Consider the following 21,014-nt stretch of genomic DNA (forward strand, 5'->3'; position numbering starts at 1 on the left):
CTCAGCCAGGAACAGGAACTTGCAGCTGGTTTATGTAAGGGCATACCATGCAGAACTGTGTATTGTAGTGGCAAGGTTAAAAGAAGTATGGGGTCCTGGAGAAATCAAACAATACCCCTCCCTATCCCTATTCCTGAAGCATGGTGATTTTTTTTTAAGCACACTTCTAAGTATATGTTACCTCTGCCTACCTTTTGGTCGACCAGGGCTACACTACATTGATAACCCTTAGAGTGAAGGCAGATCTAGTGAGCAAACTGCCTCTCTCAAATGTAAGGAACTCCTTTGAAATATAATCTCCAAAAAAAATCCCATTCATCCAAAAGAATCAGAGATGGAGTCACACATATCGATTATAAAGTATTTCCCCCTTGTAAAAGGGTTTACTGGTACTTGTGGACCTCACACTGACTTCTGGACAAGGCCTAATTTGCCCACATCAATTTGAGTCTTTCTTTCTCAGCAAAGCATATCATCATAGGAACACAGCCTGAAGAAGTGGTAGAGCTATCTAAAGGACACAATGCACACCCGCACAATCCCACAGAATTTGTTCACTAGTTTCCTTCTTACTACTGTTGGCATGTAGAGTTTTTCCCACTTTATTTTGTGTCACTTTCCATCCATAGAGTTTCTCACTACCATCTGTACTGCAAGGCCCTGTGCCACTGGCACATCACAATGACAAGATCGGCCATGTTATTGCACGGATGGAACAAATTTGCACACCTTTTTGCCTTTCCTAGAAACATGCTGAGGCTGGGATTGTAACTGTGCAAGTTAACTGCTGGAGCACCTGGTTCCATGCAACTAAGATCTGTCACATTTACTACGAAACGAAATAATGAGTGCAAAACCATACCCCTCTTAAGGATCATGGGGTATTTCCATCTATCAACTCCATAGTTGCCTGCTCTGTGCTGTCTTGAGGGAGTTCAAAGAATTCCCTGCAGACGATATGGAAATAAAACCAGCCAAAATCCCACCTACTGCTTCCAGTGATACCAAAGAATCTTGAATCATGTTTTAACACTGAAATGTAAAATGGCATTCCTATAAGTAAGCCTTAGACTGCAGGATTCCACAACACAGTCACAATGCATACAAAACATTGGCATTTCTAGTTGCACTGCAGCAGTGGATCCAAGTAAACCCATAACCTGTATAGTGAAAAGGTGCTTGTTTGTGACACTGCTTTATCTAATACATCTAGATTTTCAATTATCTATGCTCTTTATTACATGTCATCAGTCAAACAAACCAATAGAGTTACAATACTGAATATCTAGACTAAATGGAAATGAAATAGATCCTACTATGTGTCCAACTACCTTGGAATTAGGACCATTAAGCATGTTCAACCCAGTTCCACTTGTCTGTTAAATGTGCATAACACGCTTGATGGTCCTAAGTAGCAGGTCCACTTTATTTCACTCAATCCCATCCCTCCCCTTCGCTCTGCCTGTCTGTTTGGCACATGGAGGTATTATAAGAACTGGAGAAAGTGAACAAGTCCCACCCCCATTCATTTCAATGGGAATGCTAGGCTAGTGAAAATTGCCCACACTAAGCTTGTGCATGAGCGGAGAGTGGAACAGCCACCAATCAGCATGAGGAGAAATGGCACCGGACATGATGTATTTCTGGAAAATGGCGACGAGAAAGTTCCTTGCTAATCGGCGAAGCTAATCAGTCAAATCCTAACCCCCTGGTTTGGCACATTCATGTTGGGTCATTGGTAGGAGTGTCCTGTCTGATTTTGGAATAGAGGGTTAGGGCAAAGTCATAGGGCCAAATGGCCCTTCAAACAGGGATTTTTCAGGGACATACTTCAAAAGGAGAGTTAAGAGAACTATCTTACCATGCTTGGCAGTCACACGGAAGATGACAACCTTTCGGTGGAAGGCCCATATATTTCAGTCAAGGGGTCAGAATTTAGAGGGTTAGCTTTGCCTACTTTAGCCAGCTGGTATGTAGCTGTGCAGTATGTGCATTAGATAAACCTGTTCACTTCCAGCAAAATGTTCACAAACAGGCGAATTAGCTGCATATTACTGGTGAGTATATCGTCAGGCTGTACCTGACCCAACTTCTGAAACAGGGCATGGTCATCTCATGACTGACTATTGTGACACCCTTCCGACTAGCCTCCCAGCCTGCGACATAAAACCCTTTGAGATGATCCAGAATGTGGTGGCGCACTTGGTCTTCAATCAACCCAAAAGGGCACATGCTCATTGAGCTCCACATCTGCATTTATTTACTGCTTGCCTGGAGTAGCCACAATTCTGCACCCTCGTACTTGAGTGCCCTCATGCAGGCATGCTACCTCCCGACCATTGAGGTACTCCAATGAACACTGCTTGGCTCTGTCGCCCGAACACTTTTGGCAATCCAAACTTCTTATATGTAGTTCCGTTGGTGTAATATGCTACAGTTCCAGGGCAGGGCGCCCCTTTCGATCTTCAAGACCCAACTCTTCTCAACAGACCCAACAGCTAGACATGCTTAATCTTGCACTTTACTCTACCCTCTTCCCCATCCTAATTATACCTCCTCTGCCTTCCTAGATTTCGCTTGAATTGCCATTCTATTCTGTGAGTACTAGTAGTCATTGCTGCACTAACAATATCCTAGTGACACTGTATCTTTATTGTTGTAAGTCAACAATATCCTAGTGACACTATCTTTATCGTTGTAAGTCGCTTTGGATCAAAGTATCAGCTAAATGTTAATGGATTGGCATTTTCCCAACTGGAAGGCTCTCAGCCTGTCCACATGGACATCATGTGTGGTCATCTATTCGGTGGCACCTAATTGGTTTGTTTGTGAAAATGCTGGAAATAAGTATGTCAGCTGCCATTTTTAAAGTCAATTAAGGATATTTCTGGCTGAAATAGCTCACCTAGCATGGAGCATTGAAATGAATTGAGGTGGTGCTTGGTTTATATATATTTGCAAAAATCATTAAAAAAAAAAGAGAAAGAAATAGAAATTAATGCCATTGAATTTTCACGCAATTCAGAACAATCACCATTTTGTGATAAGTGTTGTGCAATGATGTGATTTGCGTGTTACAGTTGGTCAATTCCAGGCCTTTTGTTTGAAAGTTTGAGAAAAATAATCCAGCAAAGATTTTTTCCACTCAGTACAAGGGGATAAGAATTTCTGTGGGCGGGTATACACAGTATTGGGATAGGAGTGTGAAAAAAAAAGTTGAGAGCCATGTTGCTCTGTCTGCTTACTCCATATTCAGGCCAAGGTTATGGAACTGATCCTTGTTCACCCATGCAAGAGAGTATATTGTAAAGGAAACCAAGATATGTCCAGTAAAAACTCATTGCATCTGTTTAGGTAAAAGTCAAGGAAGGACACATGTCCGAGTTTGTTCATGTGTTGTTCCATTTTGTAGGGAAAGATTTCAGTCTCCATTCCTTGTACCTCCATTCCAAGGAGTAAGAGTAAGGGGCAGGGGTACAAATTAGCCTGGAAAAAAACAATAAGAACCTTCTGCAAATTTAGGATTTTCTCTACAGGATTTTTCAACTGCATTTACAGCCTTTGTTTACAAGATTGCTACACTTCTAAAACAATTTGGTAAGAGTATAATTAATCAATTTCAGTTTAATTGCACTGCTAGTTATGTCCCTGCTAGAAGTAATCAATTAACCTTTTCCAGACCCTCGCTCAATTGAGAAAGGTCTGGCATCATAGAAGCTAGGTGGCTAGGTTAAAATAGAATAGAAAAGAATAGAACACAATGTTCAGCTTGGAAAAGGTATACTGAATTAAAAACACAGGCCCTACCTTTAGGTTGTGACAGTGACACATTTTTTGGATTACTTAGCAAGGGGCAAAAGCACTTTTGCTGGGCAAAGGAATCAAAAGAACCATGGTTTTGTAGACATTTTGGTATTATTAATTTCTTCATCCATGAATAAACTAACCTATGGGTTACATTTTTGGTACCATCTTAAATACATAACACATCAGTGAGATGGCACCAGTTTGTGTGTAGGAATGAGAAGTTACAGGTCTATCAAGGTTACAGGTCTCTTATACCTTCCAAAGCAAATACCTCATATGCCTTCCAACCACCTTCCAAATGGATTTAGGGAAAAAGGTAGGAGAATAAAAATGTAGAATGAAATGAACAAAATTAACCAATGATTAGTTACTGATTGAGCTGACTTTCTTACAAAACTGCAAAGATGTGAAGGCATAATAGGCTTACGAAATACCCTTGACCTAAAGCCACTAGAGATAGATGTCCTTCCCTATGTGCGTCCACAGGTAAAAGCAAATCATGAAATCTAGATTGAGCCCTACAATTTAAATCAGTGTTACAATCATCCTATTACAGGGTATTTGGTTATAATGACCAAGAGGTCACATGTACATAGCCAATGTGATTTGGGGACACCTATGGTATTGAGGTTAGATACTGTGTCTCAAGCACTTCTTTCCCCCACCATCTGCTTAGGTCTCAGGTTGTCATTCTTTGGAGGATGTGTGTTGACCTCTACAAGCATGTCTGAACTAACCTGGCAGCTAGATGTATACAGCTATAGGGAATAAGCCAGATGACTTGAGCAAGCCCTTGAGTGAGGCATCTAACCTCCAACTGCTTCAGCAACAGCAATGGCTGCCCACCACTCCTTCAGTATGTGTGTGTGCGTGCGTGCATGCGTGTTCACTAACCACGGATGAGTCTATCTATCTATCTTTCTGAAAGTTAAAGTCGTGCAGGACACTCAAACAGGTACACAAGTTTACTTAGAAAAGAAGAATCTAACTTTAATGGAATAAAAAACAAACTTCCCTAACTGCATTTTGTCCATTCTGTTGTAGACAGAATAATGACTGCTATGGCAGAGACACAATTAATCATAACTGAGGAAATTGATTGACATTTCGATCGAGCATTCCAAAAAAAGTGTCCTCAAAAGTATCAGTAATGTTTATCCACTTCCATGAACCACATAAGCTCAAATATCATGCAGTTCTAATATAGACAAACTTAAAAATGTCCCATCTTCTGCAACATACAAAGTTTTGGATGTATGGGCATGATGGACACAGAAAGGCAGGTAAGAAATATGATGACATTTCTAAAAACCTATCCTTGCTTTTGGCATGACACGTTATTAAAAAGGGACATCATGTGCCACAATTAGAAAATCACTTCTTAAATGAATAAGGTAAAACACTAATTACTGTCACTTTGACAGTCAAATTTAACATACAATGACAAACATCAGTCCTTTGTTTAAAATATGGGACAAAAAATTAATTGTGGAGTGAGATTCTTGCCCTCCCAAGCAAAACACAAGACTGCAACTGAACATAACCAATTTTAGTAAATCGTTCTAGCCTATTTGTTGCGGTTCACTTCCGGGTCAACATAAATGAGCATCATCACCCAAAGTTAACCATGCTCACTCTGATGTTTCATGAACGTTTTCATGGAAGAAAATGATTTGGCACACACTGTGCATTCATACAGTATCTCAGCATTCACACTCTCATCACCTTCAACATTAATATCTTCATCCTCAACCGTTTCATCAGTGTCTTCCGAGTCTGCATTGTTATCCTTATTGACAGTACCAACAGTAGGTGGCCCTTCTTTTCCAACTTCTGAAGGTGGTTCTTTGTCGTGAGTTTTTAGATGGCGCTCAAGAGCAGACAATTGCGAAAAACGGCACCGACAATGAGAACATTTGTGCAGCTGTCGAGCTGGTTCCCTCTTGTGGTAGCGTTGATGCCGTTGGTACACACTAAGCAGACCAAAGACTTTACCACATTCGCGACACTTGAAAGACAATCGTGCCTTTGGAGGACCAGATGTCTCTTTTGTCCCTGAGGTTTCGTTACCTTGACTTTCTTGTTGATCATCTAAATCCTTTTCGGTTTCTTGTTCCTCTGAAGCATTCTTTTCTAGTGACTCATCATGCTTTTTAGCATTCTCATCAGCTGCTGCTCCCAGTTCTGATTTATGATACATGGCTATGTGCCTGGTGACATCACATCTTTGTGGAAAATGTTTCCCACAGTAGACGCAAGTGTGCAGAGTTCCCTTATGGTACCGGTTGTGACGAGACAAACTACTTGAGTGCACAAATACACGATGGCAGTGTTTGCACGGATACAATCTACCGCTACTTTGGTGGCCCCCACGCGATCTACCCCGCATCCTTCTTGACCTAGGGGCATCCAACCTATGAATCTGATGCCTTTTGTAGATATGATCGATTTGGGCCCGTTTTGTAGCCTTCAATTCAGTTTTTGATTTTTCCTCCTTGGTTTGGTGAACCGAATGATGGTCCATGAGGTCGGAAAGTCTGTAGAAGGTTTTTCCACACAAACCACATCGGTATGTGTTGTCTGTACTATTATAAAGGTTACTGGGCACCTTCTCATCACTGGTATCTGTAGGTTCAGTTTTTTTGAGGGAATGACTGATGAGATGGCTCTGTAAGTCAGACAGCCAAAAAAAGTGCAAATCACATAACTTGCATTGATAGAATTTGCCAATGTTGTTTTCCTGACTCTTTGCAAGCTTAATGGAATTCCTGGCCACAAGTGATCCATGCCATTCTTTTTGATGAGTTGATAATGTCTCAGGTCTAAGAAATCTTTTCCCACAGTGTCCACAGCTATAGAATCGCTCATGTGCATGATCTTGAAGATGTTCCCGAAGACTCTCTCGATCATCATGAACCTGGCAGCATAGGGTACACTTATATCCTTGCCCCAATGAATGGTACCGCTGATGCTGTAGTAAACTTGACTGATTACTGAATACTTGGCCACATCTTTCACATGGAAATACTCTGGTGCCATTTTCTGAAGACCCTGTTTCTGTGGTGGACTGTGACTGGGGATCCGATTGGTTGGATGTTTTGAGAGATGAATGTGAAGCCTCCAGTCTCTCAACAACAGTAAGTGTTCCATTTTTATGGAGAACAAACTCTATGGGTGTTTCCAAGCCATTACTGAGAGCGTCTAACTGGAATGACTCTGAAGATCCATGAATGGCCATATGACTTACTAGTTTGGAGTACTGCACAAAACCTTCTCCACATTCTGTACAAATGAAAGCATCTGCCCCTCCTGCTAACTCTTGAGAGGAGCAATAATCCAGAAAGGGGTCTTCCATGACTACGATCTAGTCCAGACCTTTGGTGGATACTGGTATATTCTGTTTTCAATAGTTTGATCAACAGTGTAACAATATGTGGATCATTATTTCTTCTTCAATCACAGCTCCAACCCCTCACTATTCTTTCCATTTCAGTCCAAATTACTGTCCATGTACATTCCAAGTTTGTCCATTCATGATCTCTGTACAGTATTTATTACAAGGTTCTCCATTAGTGATTATGATATAGCACACATTACAATGTTGTTCATTCGTTTCCCTCCATTAAAATAAAAAAGAAGCGACAATGTAAAAATGTTGCTCATGAAGAAAGCTCACAAGTTGCACCATTCATCCATAGTCAGTACCATGGCGTAGGAAGGAGAGATTTGACCATCAGGAAAACACTTGAGCATTAGTGTGCCATCTTTATCTTCTTGTCATCACATGGCATTTATAATCTGAAAAGAATAGGAAACAAAGGCTTAGAAGATACAGATAAAATATGCAAACATATAAATAATTTGGCTCATTTGTCTGCCACCATATTCTTGAAGACAAAGGGTTAGTACAAAGGGGTTGAACACTGAATGCCAACATAGATCAGGGTCTTCTAAAAGTTTATATTCAACTACTTTCATCAAAACGATGTAGATTTGGTGAGGAGTATGATAGAAACTATACAACCATGCTTGGATTTGGACCACGGTAACCATTCCCATTGCAGTTGGGGACATATACTAAAGGTTGTATCAGGGATTGCAGGCCCAAATATAAATGATCATATTCATTTAATCTCTCCTCATCATCCGCTAGCTGCCCGCCACATAAGCAGGCCGTCAAAAAAACACTTCTCTGTAGGCTGCCTAGGCTCCAAGATCTGTCCACAAAATCAATTGGTGCTACCAACCACTCAAAACCGTGTGAGGTTGTGTGCTCTTGCACAGCTGTGCGCAACGTTGGAGCTAAAGGAGGGCAGCATTTTTTTCCATGATGCACGAAACACTGAAGGGAGGTGCGAGCTAGCTCAGTTTGTTTGGGATTTCGCTTCCAACACCTAACAGAAGCGACATCACCCATAATCGCTGATACAACCTCTAAAACAAGTGGCTCGGACCACCCAAAACGCCAGAATATACGCATGTTGCATCAGGAGAGGAGTGTAATGTAATGTAATGTAGTGTAATTTGACATGCAGTTTAGGTCAAACAACAATCCGTCATTCGAGTTAAGGACTCTGCTCTTTTGGCCCAAAGCATTTGACAGGAACTACACAGCACTAGGCCTGCTGCAGTTAGTCGACACAATTGATTCAACATTGATAATTCATCGATGTCAACATTTCCATCCCTCCAGGCTTTCACAATATCGTGATGTTTGCCTACAAAAAAGCTGCCATCTTTGAGATCCGGCATCTGGCGATTTTTCTTATGGGAAAATAACATGGGGATTTTGAATTATCGCATCTGTTAAACTCTCATGGGGACGTTCAAGTCTGAAATGCAGACGTTTTCCTGAAGTTCTTACGTTTGCCCTCTGCCTTCGAGTGGAGACTTTAATTTTTGCTACCCCAGAGCTAACCTGCTAACTAAGTTAATGGTAAGTTGCATCGCAAGTTAGCTCTGGGGTAGCAAAAATCAAAGTGTGCCACCTTCACATACTGGATTTCACAGTCTCCACTCGAAGGCAGAGGACAAAAGTGTGCTCAGGAAAATGTCTGCATTTCCAATTTTGTCATCCCCACCAGAGTTTAAAGGTATACTATGCAACGTTTTTCAGTTAATCAATTCGTTCCATACTGTTATATATGATTAAATGAGTCATTACCGATCGAACAGTGTTTTTTTTGGCCGCTCTAGTGGTCTGTAGCGGTAAAACCACACTTGCAACTTCAGGAGACACCGGGCACGCACCCATGCTCTACTCCAGGAAGTGTCATGTAAAGTCTCATGAAAAGGCACGGCAGACTGACCGATTGAGGAGTTTTGTCAAATATACACGCTAAAGCTGTAGGGGAAGCTCTGCAGAGAAATATGCAAGCATAAAACAAGCGAAAATGAAAAGTGAAAGCGAAACCGGCGATGAAATCGCGAATCCTGCATAGTATACCTTTAACAGGTGTGATAATTCTAAATTCCCATGTTATTTCATACTGGCAGACGACATTAACAGGTGTGATCATTCTAAATTCCCATCTTATTTCATACTGGCAGACGACAGCTTTTTTTTGTAGGCGAACTTCAAAGTCTATAATTACCTTGACAAATTCAACAAATTCCGGCAAATTCTGGGTTATCAAGCAATTATTTTGTTACCAAGCACTGCAACTTTTCCACCAACAATCAAGTTTCAAAATCAAAGTTTCACCAATTTTCACCAACCACAACTACAGAGCCAGATGTTACCCCTATCACTTCCTTGCTTTGGATTGTGAAGATACAGAAACATGCAACACCTCACATTTAGCCTAAAGGAACCGATAAAAATAGCACTCATGCACTCAGAGGATATTGTTACTTTTGCACTCAGAGGATATTGTTACTTTTACTCTTGCTTGAACCATGACTAACAACTCACTGCTTGTAAACTGTATGCGAGGCAGTACCACAAGATTGTTCCCACCTTTAAGTAATGAGACAGAGGATGGAAGTTAAATGGTATTGCAGATTTGTTGTTCTCAACTTCTTTTATACAATATCAACACATTGATGGGTTGGGATGTGTTAGAGACGTCAACAAATACCACTCCAAAAATGCAGAAACAAGATTTCAAATAGCTCTGACTCGGAGTCAATCATTTTCTGTTATATCAATACCATTTAGTACACAATAAGGGTTCAATAGTGTGACCACAAAGTAAGAATCTACAGCATACCCTGTCTGAACACGAGATTCAGCATGATCTCCAAGATAGTGATCTTATCAAGATAACAAACAAAACATTTCCCTTCTTAAATTAGGAAGGAAATGCTGGAAGCTAACTTCTGCACATCTAGCCATTCCTTGTCAAACTTGTTTCAAGAGTGGGACTCAGCTGCAACCTTCAGAGGAATTGACCTCCTATCTCAGGCAGTTTCTGAACTTACATCATCTTCAGGATGACTTAACTGGGGGAGCTGTGGCGCAAGTGGCAGCACCATACCCCATTTGGGTCTTAATTTCGACCTGCGGTCATTTCCTGAAGCCACCCCATTTCCCTCTCCTATTCACTTCCTTTCTCTCTCTCCAATGTCCCATCAACATAAAGGCTCATGTTCAAGGGAAGCTAATGGAAGAGAACACATTTTAGGCTTGTTAGAGAGGATTGTGAGCATACATCGACACACCTTAAAGTGTAACTCCGGCGAAAATTGAGCTTGCCCCAGTAGATGCTATAGCTCAAAATAGTGCAAACTGTGGATTAGCTATGGGCGGTGAGCCAAATGCTTTCCAGCATTTTAAAACCTGTAATATTGTTCATAACAGCACCAAACCTCGTCAGTAACTTGCTCAGGGTCCCCACACATAAAACAAAGCACCAACAATGTAGTTAGGGAACCCAAAGTTTATTACAGAAGACTGTTAAGAAGACTTACCATTCCCTACCTGCTCCTCTCGAAAGAAAGTCTTTTATTGAATGCAATGCAAAACGAGGGAGCCCATTGAAGATTTGTTCCAGAAAAAAAGGGACTATGGGTACAAATCTCTCTGGAATAAATCTTCAATGGGCTCCCTCATTTTGCATTGCATTCGATAATCGACTTAAACAGACTTTCCATCGAGAGGAACTGTTTTTTTTTTTTTTTTTTAGTGTAAATATGAATGACCAAATTTCACAGCTTTCAAGTCTATCGTGTTTGTGTAAATCGAGCTTGAACAAAGATAGAAAAGAGTTGCGGTTGTGCCGGTTCTCCCCTACTCTCACTTAGTAAACACAAATGGAATGTTGGAACGGTGCTACTTTTTGAAACTGCAAATTCAAATTGCTTTATGGAAGTGCTTCTGCCCAGCTTATCCCCGTTCATCCAGCCGCTCTGTGAGTCTGGTGATACAACATTTTAGCTCCAGCCTAACATAGATCATTGAATCGGTTTAGACCATTAGCATCTCGCTAAAAAGTGACTAAGATTTCCGGTAATTTTCCCATTTAAAACATGTCTCTTCTCAAGTTAGAAAGTGCAATAAGACAAACTGAAAATGAAACCTGGCAATTTTCTGGGCTGATTTGACATGGAACTACACTCTCATTCTGGCGTAATAATTAAGGAACATTGCAAACGTACCATGGGCCAGGTTTCACTTTCAGTTTGTCTTATTGCACTTTCTAACTTGACATTTGTGCCAATCCAACAAAACTTCCCTGTATTTGTATTCTAGATTCTATCGTCTACTGCCTTCCCATGGATTCTCCCTCAGACTGCCTCATCAATGGGGGGGTCAATGGAATCCTTAAAACATTAAAGTGGTCACCTACTACTGTAACTTCAGAGCCTCCCGATTTTGGTACTCTTTCCAAATGTTTGCTTATCCCCTGGGATCCTTATTAGCACAATTCTTCTGTCTGGTGAATCAGCAAGGCTAGTTAGTAAGATCACTTCTGGTAAGTAGTCAGGCAGAAGGAATACCCTGCAGTAGGAATGCACTGATATATCAGGCCAACATTGATTTTGCCCAATATCTGTCTTTTTGACTGATATTGCTGATCTGCAAATATATCATGGAGTCTCATTTGGCAATCTACTGTACACAGGGAGGTCATGAGAGCCGAAAGTTGAAATACCTTTCGATTCAAAAAGCATTGAAGCATCGCAAGCAGGTGCTGTGACTCTCCCTGAACTGATGGCAGCATACACCTCAGAGTGTTCGAGTTGATACTCACATTCAGAAGTAGGAAGTCACAAAGAAGTGGGGCTACACCTGAGCCACACATGGTACAACAAAAACTTCCAATTTAGCGAAGTATATCTACGAGAGATTTTCATGTAAGGAGACAGCACTCAGAGACTCATCCATAGTTAGTTCATAACGCCGCTGCTTTCTAACCTACACATTTTCCGCCCTTTCCTGAATAACTCCCCAGTCCCCACACACTTAAATATAAAAAGAGGATTATGTCCAGGAGACACCTTAGCCAACTCAGCAATCACAGCTAACCATAAATGCGGCACTATGATCAATTATGTAAGGGATAATGAATAGAACGCCGGTCATTATCGGAAAATAATTCCCGACAGGATGAACAGAACCCCGACGCGCAGCGGAGGGGTTTTGCTTCGTCCTGAAGGGAATTATTTTCCGATAATGACCGGCGTTCTATTCATTATCCCGCTTATTATATGGCTACTTGCCAAAAAGAGAAATGAAACTTAACTCAATGTGTCTTTAGCATTGACTTGGCTACCGTTTGGTGGCTTCCGCTAACTTCTAGCAAAATAAATAGTTCGCCACAGTTGACAGTTGTTAGGTGTTGCCTGGCAACATACTTGGTAACTTTCAATGAAATTCCATTGCAACCAGCGAACGGCTTTGTTGCGGATTGATATGAAAGACGTGAATTAGAAGCACAAAACCCGTTACCATTGACAGCGGTCATTATATACTTTCACCGGTGATTATATATATTAATCACCGGTAGAACGTTGGGGAGGCCCATTCAAAGTGAATGGGAGCTCTCTCAACATTCTAGAGAGCCATATAATAATGTCAATTATTGTTCTGTCATGACATAGCATTTTCATATTTTGCAAATATTTTAATAAAGATGATTAAGTGCATGGGATCTTAGAAAACTATTTTTTTTTTCTACTGTGGTATCGAATTCAGCATTGATAATCATGTAACATTACTGCTATTAACACAAACTACTGAATTTACAGATGGCAGTGGCTGATTTTAAACCATTGTTGTCAATAGGTTGTGTAGCACATTTTGGAAATGTCATTAAACCCAACATTAGGCCTAAATTCCATAGCATCTTCTGAAAGCCTAAATAAACAGCAGGGAATGGATGCCTACACGCAGCTGGACTGGGAAAGCTCTGTTTGCCATCGGCTGTTGCTTATAGATTATCTGCTGTTGACTCGTTCAACCAACACAGTCAAATCGCTCACACTGTCCATGGAGGCCCTGTCTGTGGTTATTGTACAAACAATATTTTACAAAGTAAAGTAAAACTTACATTTTGCTTGCATAGCCACAACGTACTGAGGCAATGGTGGTTATAAAATAAGACCTGACGCTACTCATTCCATGAAAATATATATTATAAATATATTGTAACAGAACATTTCATTAGGAAACCAGATGGTCAAGCCTATTACACATCGTCACACCTTGATCAGAACCTTGTTATGAGAGAAAATGTTGACGTTGCTTTTCAAATACTCAAATATTGATATCGGTCTTCAAAATCCCATATTGGTTGGGCTCTACTATAAATGCAGGATTGTATGCAGAGGTTTAAAGGAACAAGTAACTCCAAGCAGTACCCTCATATAATCTCTCCGCTGGCTGCCATCTAGTAAGTCGCGGTAAGTCGACTGATGAGCATGAACGAACAGGAAGGACAGGGGAACAGAACACTTTTTGAGATAATGACATCTAAACTTTGCGCCAGATTTAGATGAGGGCGCAAATGTGCCAAAAATCAGAAGGGTACCATGTTCAAAAATGTTTTTCTCTGGATGTATTAGGTATACCAAGCTAATGTTTTGGCTAAGTTAGTTTAAATGGTTACTCTTTAGGTGGTAAAAGTTTAGCATGGGGATTAGAGCCACACGCTTTCAAACCACTAACATTGCTCAAAACAGCGGCAAACCTCGTCAGCAGCTTGCTCTAGGTGTCTACACATAAAACAAAGCACCAATTAGTCTGTAATACCCAGGGGGCAAAACCCCCTATTTTAGGGAAATCAGACATGGGCTGCTGTAAAAGGTTGTCATACAAAAATAAAATCTAGGGTGTCCCAGGATCACAACCTGGGTGGCCAACCCGGTCAATAAGCTGCTGTTTGTGTTTTATCACCCTCTTTATGCCCCATTATAAGTCTATGGACGAATATATTATGGGGTGAATAGGGTAAAAATTTTAACAAATAGATATTCCCACAAAAATTCCTCAGATGATTACTCACTGTAAGATAATACTTTTTTGTATTGCAAGTTTTCTGAAATACTTTATACATTCATGTAGATGAACCATTATCTAATGAAATATGCAAAATGTGCATACATTTATAGCCTTGGACTTGGGGGGCTTAAAGTGCACCTCTATCAACCCAACAAACTTTTTGTGAAAGATCTGGCTATGCTGAATATAAAAAATAATGTCAACATGGGACAATGTTGGGTTACACTAACCTAAAGCTACATGGATGTTCATTGAGAATCAATGCATTACAATACAATGCAAATACTATAGAGAGATGCATTGTCCAATGTTGTGGAAGAAGGTGAGACTCGTCATAGCACATATTAAATCATATCTACAGGGTGTAAGATCCTAGAAAATATATAGGTTAGGCTCAGCCTAGGCTGTTTCTTACTGTATTTACCCATAAGGTACAGGCCAAACATTGATAATTTGGCTATTGCATACATTTAAGTGTATGATGCCTCATTTACATACTTGTACATGATATTTAAAAAAAAACGTGCAATACAAAAAAGTATTGCCTTAATGTAAATAATCATCTGAGGAATTTTTGTAGGGATATCTATTTGTTAAAATGTTTACCCTATTCACCCCATAATATATTCATCCATAGACGTATAATGGGGCATAAAAAGGGCGATAACACACAAACAGCAGCTTATTGACCGGGTTGGCCACCCAGGTTGTGATCCTGGGACATCCTGGATTTTATTTTTGCATGACAACCTTTTACAGCAGCCCATGTCTGTAAAACCCCCTTTGCCCCCTGGGTATAAACTTTGGAATAGTCTGTATACACGTAGAATCAGTTCGAGACCGCAACCCAATCTAAACCACAGAAATGTCACGCGAGATTCACACGGAAGCACGGGAGCTATTCCTGCGGGTAGTCAAAATCGCATTTTTAAACCACTAACATTGCTCAAAACAGCGCCAAACCTCGTCAGAAGCTTGCTCTAGGTGTCTACACATAAAACAAAGCACCAACAACTTGGCTCACGAACCCGACGTTTATAAAAAGACTGTTCCAGCTCCTCACGAAGGAAAGTCCACGAGCTCTCGTGTGAGATCTCGCGTGTCATTTCTGTGCTTCAGATGGGGTTGCGGTCTCGAATTGATTCTACATGTATACTGACTATTCCAAAGTTTACAGACTGATTGGTGCTTCGTTTTATGTGTAGACACCTAGAGCAAGCTACGGATGAGGTTTGGCGGTGTTTTGAGCAATGTTAGTGGTTTAAAAATGCGATTTTGAAAGAGTGTGGCTCTAATCCCCATGCTAACCCACTGTTTGCGATTTTGGGCTGTAGCTCCTGCCCGTGCTAACTCTGTACTGCGTGATGAGCGAAAATTACTTCCTCCACGGCTTAGTTGATGTATTTTCATTCAGAAAATAGCTTTATTTTCAATTTCTGCCATACTTACACTTTAAGGTGGAATGACCCATAGGGAATTTACAATAATATAAAGTTTTATATGCTTTGGCAGCATTTTTGTATATATACTCTGCAGTAGGCTTGGAAAAACTGTTGATCGATGAAACACTACTAAGGCATCAAAACATAATTATATTCTCATTTGTACTGCATTGAAATTATATTAACAATTAGATTTGCATACTATTTATGAGTGCATCATTACCATATTAGCCTAACATTGATTTTATATGGAAATGACTCAGTTTTGCCAAATTACATTTGTAAAATGGACTGAAAAGAGTTACATACAATAAAATGCAGGACAATCATTATCTTGTGTAAGGGGTACCCCTGAACGCTATAAGTGATTAAATGAAATGTTGACATTTATTTGGTTTTAATGATCTTATTGCTGAACTGAAATTCTAAAACGTCACTGAAATGTGTGTTATGTGCAGATCAGCACATCAAAATATGAAGGCCTAAAAGAGAATTGACTATGACATTTCGAACAATATCTTTGTTTCCACTCTACTAGGTAGGCTACTACAAACACTAAGTAAACACGTATTATAGTTTTTAATTGATTGTATTAGGCCTACAAATACAAGTTAATTATTCTAAGAATGTGGTTCATTTAATTTGACCTGGATAATTTGGTGCATTCACTTCTATCTACGATCATGCCATGGGAACCTTTTTTGGAGATGTGTTCTATAAATAATGTAGACAACTTCTGATACACAACTAATACACAAAACAACGTTGATTTTGCAGAGAAGCTTCACATGACAAACAAAGTTGTGGTCGCCACGTTATAGAATTCGGTCGGCTAGCAAGCTAACAAGCTAACAAGCTCTGCTAGCTCTCTAACTAGATCATAACCATAATAAACCCCAAATTTGGCCATAACGAATCGTGAAAGTAAGACATCTGCAAGGCACTCGGTAACGCAGTCGTGTCGCAAGTTACTACATTTTCACAAAAATAACAATAACCCGCCAGGTAATGTAGCCTTGCAAATGCAAACCAGTTTGCTAAAAGCTGTCAAGAGAATCACCACCGAAGAATTATTTACATGGCTAAATATGGTTCAACCTAAATAATGTTTGTCGTACAGTATTAACAATACAAGTCGAATTTGCTGCCAAATAACTTTGATCAGCCGATGTTCAGCTTCAAAGAGCTGTGAGCATTGTTATCTTAACTTAAAGTGGCTAGCTATATGGCTAACGTTAGTTAGCAAGCTGCAGTGAAAAGGCCTTCTGCCCAGGAACCCACGGACTTCCCTTATACAGCGAAATTGAAAACAATACAGATAACTTACCATGCATTTTCTACATGTGGTTTAGTACTGACTAATGCTCCTCCACATTAGACACATCAGCTAGAACGAAACAGTCTTTATGGTTGCAAACTCTCCGTCGACTTTCCCTTCATGATGCCAATTTGATAGGCCACCATGGCATCAAGATTCATTTGAAGCTAGCATAGCAAACCTCATGATGATATCGTAGCAGGATACACAACAGCAGGGGGCGGAGAAACTCAGCAGCTTGTTTCCGCTATGCAATGAATGAAAGCGTTCCAGTTTGACAAAGTTTACTGCGGCAGTCCTCTTCTTCAGTATGACAGCCACCCTTTTAACCCCATTTCCTTGCATTTTAGGCCATTTGACTTTGACCAGCTGCTTTTTGTCCAGCTGTTTGTCAAACTAAACGATTGTCCTGTCTGTTCTGATCAACATTTACAGGCTGCACATATGGAGGGCTCGGCTTGCCTTTTTTGATGATGGATGATCATAATACAATGCTTCTAATGTGTTTTATTGAATTTAAATAGGCGGCTCTTTGGCCAAGTCAGTTTTTGCTTTCCCCCCTTTTAAACTCATGCATTGCATTGTTTTGGCAGTGTTATCCTGCTGGAAAATGTCTTCGACCTTCTATTCTGGAGACTGGGAATGATCTTGTCAGCCAGAATTTTGGTATGTTTACAAGCATTCATGGTGCACTTCCCTTTTGCACTCATGCATCATCATCATCATCATCATCATCATCATGACCTGCTCCTAGGTTAACATCAGGGGGATTCGACTTCATGTAGCCGCATGCAGCCGTCAAGCTGACTGCACATGATTATTTCTGAGATTCTGATTTCAACCCAGAATTGTGCATAGGCCTACGTAATGGTAGGGAGGGGGTGGGGGCTCTCTCCTCTGTCTGCGGTCCTCCAGCCAGTGCCCCGGAAATCGCTCAAAGCTCGATGTCATTGAGGACATATTCATCTAATTGTAACCAGAGGAGGCAAGGCCGAGGAGAGATGAGGGAGGTGGAAGGTGGAAGGCCGAAGGCCAGATACACAAGGCAACACAAGAGCATCCTTGATGAGGCGTGTGGGCCCACAATGGGCAATTGTGGGTTTACTGTGGGCAAGTGTGGGCAGGGCAAACCCACACTAATCCCAAACGGGTCCCTAATGGGGTAGCCCATGCGGGGCCCATAGGTGTTTTCCCCTTTGGGGCCCCACTTAGGGATTTCTGCGGGCAGGCCCACTGGATTTGCCCACACTTTGCCCACATTGGCCCCATAAGGGGAGCCCATGTGGGACCCACAGCTTCTTCCCTTAGGGTCCCCACAGTAAACCCACACCAGTTTTGGTGGCTTTCTACGGTTTACCCGCATTAGCCCCGTAAAGGCCTAAAGTGCAGCCCATAGAAATCCCAATGTTGAATTTCTGTGGGCAACTTATTGAAGACGCTGGTCGTAAAGAAGCTTCTTTTCATACTGTGTGTACACTGTACACTATACACTAATCCAGCGAAACACGGAAGTAACACAGCGCCGCCATTACTGCGTGGCTGGCTGCTAAGAAATTAGCCCCGTGGTTCCATAGGCGGCTGTTGCAGAGGTTAGCTGTCATTAATACACGTCTTAATACCTTATGTTGTTAATAAATTACCTTCATCGGTAAGTTTTGGCACAGTCTGACATCATTGTTCCAATGTTACCTTTCACCTGACATTTTCTTTCATGAGCGGGATCTCTTGTTAGACATTCTCTGACAGAATGCTTTCATTGAAAAGCACAGGCAAGTGTCACTCCTCACACTCACAGGCACACAGTAATGGCGACATTCAAGATGGCAGCACCCATAAAGTTTGCGCTGGATTAGTGTATATATATATATATATAGAAAAAGAACATCAACCTACAACCAATCACTTCAGAATTTAAACAGTTCAAGCAATGTTGAATGCTGACGGTTGCAGTGCCAAATCAATATGAAAATTTCAATGCAATTTGTATGTTTAGGTAGCCTGGGCTCCCCCATACTTCCTGTGACGCTGCACAAAATTTTGCGAACAGTCAGTCTGGCCAAGCAGCCTATCCACCTCCACCATTTCAAATGTTCTCAGGATCGGGAAATCCAATGAAAATCAAGCATTACTAACGGCCCGGTAAAGGCAATGACGCACTAGTAGGCATGTCAATGGGGTTTTGCGAGAAGCCTATCGTTGTGGTTGTTTTACATACGTCAGAGGAAAGAGTGGTGTGATTAGTTGAAGCTTTGTCCAGTAGCAAAGAGAGGAATTTGAAAGAGGCGGATTAAACCTGCCGTCTGAGAAATGGTTTTACAATAGAGCTGGGCCAGACCAATGCTCGCAGAGAATTTAAGTCGCAATAGCCAGGATAATGTTTAGGGATCATCTAAAAACAATTCTAATTAAAACAATCTTTAATGTTCAATTTTACAGCGACTATTACCATATTGGAGGTACACATGGGCCAGGTGTGGGTTTACTGTGGGGTAGTGTGGGCACACACATGGGCACACTACCCCACAGTAAGCCCACACTACCCCACACTAAGCCCACAGTAAACCCACACTACCCCACAGTAAGCCCACAGTACATACTACCCCACAGTAAGCCCACACTACCCCACAGTAGGCCTAAACCCACACAAGTGCGGGGGCAGAGGGGGATTTTGGGAGGGTATGGGAATATAAGGGCCCATAATGGGTCCCACTGGGGCCCCAATGAGCCAAATGTGGGCAAGCCCCACACTCTGCCCCAACTGTGGGTTTGCCCACAGGGGCCGAACCAGGGTCCCAGTGTGGGGCCCGCATGTGCCCCGCATTTCACGACGGTAATGGGGCCCACAGTGGGCAGCCCGCAGTGGGCCCGAATTACATGCCACACGGGCATGTTTGCTGGGAAAGTAAAGTTCCCTGCTACCACATCTGTCAACTTTCAATTTCAAACAAAGTTCGTTGGGATTTATTTGCATCAATGAACTATATAGACTAAAAAAGGACCTATATGCTGAAAATAATCATGAGAAGTCCTGTTATCATGGAAGTTCATGCCTGTTTTGTTCACACATTGGGCTCTTCTCAACCCTCTTTCCTCGGTCCTCCGGCTTGTTCCCGTAAAGAACACTGGATAGACTATCCCATTGTTGCCGCCCTGTCATTTTTCATAGATCAGTGGAACAAGCCAGAGGACCAAGGATCAACGACCAATGACAGAGGGTTGAGCAGAGACCATTGTATAATAAGGATTCATTCATGTCTCCAGAACTATCGAACATGACCTCATTATCAGGGTCAGTATTGGAAGAGTCCATGTTCATATCCTCCTGAGACCCGGGGAAAAAAAAGTTTTAATTTTGAGATTTTTTTTAGATGATTTAAGTATTTTGGTCTAAAGAAACATGCTGCAGCAAAAAAAATTCCAAAAATGTTCTTAGTTGCTGAGTTATCAGATGTCCTCTGCAAAGGACATCGGGACTATCCGAATGTCCTAACCCTATGGGAATAGTAATAGTATTGCATTGAAGTCAATGGAGTGTTAGGGTATGTGAGATATTACAGGCAAATAGGTGGCCAAGAAAGGCTTTGCTCCCCCTCAAGTTATTTTAACATAGCTTTCAGAGATGGCTACTATAATGAAGTGTTGCCATAATGTCTGAATAAGCATTCAGACGGCCATAATAATGAGCCTGGTTCATCAGTGTTGCAGCCAGTCTGCATACATGGCACACTGTAGAGCTAGGTTTTAGGTTTGGAGGGGTTACTACACTCTCCCTTTAATGAACATGTGTTGAAGAAGTGCAATGGCTTGCTGTGAGGGCATCAGAGAGTATACACCATGATAGGGACTCTCATTATTTGACCTCTGACCCCTGTGCCAAAGACCCAAGAGACGAATGAAACGTTAGTGTTCAGGGCATTCTAGGATGGCAGAGGTACACTAAAGGGATGCTTGATGGATAAATTGTAAATGTGAAAGCACTTTTAGGAGTGGCAAATAATCATTT

General features: G+C 41.3%; 1 protein-coding gene across 1 annotated transcript; it reads right to left on the reverse strand.

The window, feature by feature from the left end:
* Nucleotides 1–4,771: 4,771 nt before the first annotated feature.
* si:dkeyp-84f3.5 (uncharacterized protein LOC334144 homolog) lies at nucleotides 4,772–17,217 on the reverse strand. Its single transcript, XM_062538898.1, has 2 exons — nucleotides 17,021–17,217; nucleotides 4,772–7,605 (listed from the first exon to the last, which is right to left on the reverse strand). The coding sequence occupies exon 2, from the start codon at nucleotides 7,160–7,162 to the stop codon at nucleotides 5,429–5,431; it is 1,734 nt and encodes a 577-aa protein (XP_062394882.1). The 5' UTR covers nucleotides 7,163–7,605; nucleotides 17,021–17,217; the 3' UTR covers nucleotides 4,772–5,428.
* Between the last annotated feature and the right edge of the window lie 3,797 nt (nucleotides 17,218–21,014).

This window comes from Sardina pilchardus, chromosome 6 (genome assembly GCF_963854185.1).
Source record: "Sardina pilchardus chromosome 6, fSarPil1.1, whole genome shotgun sequence".
Taxonomy (NCBI): Eukaryota; Metazoa; Chordata; class Actinopteri; order Clupeiformes; family Clupeidae; genus Sardina; species Sardina pilchardus.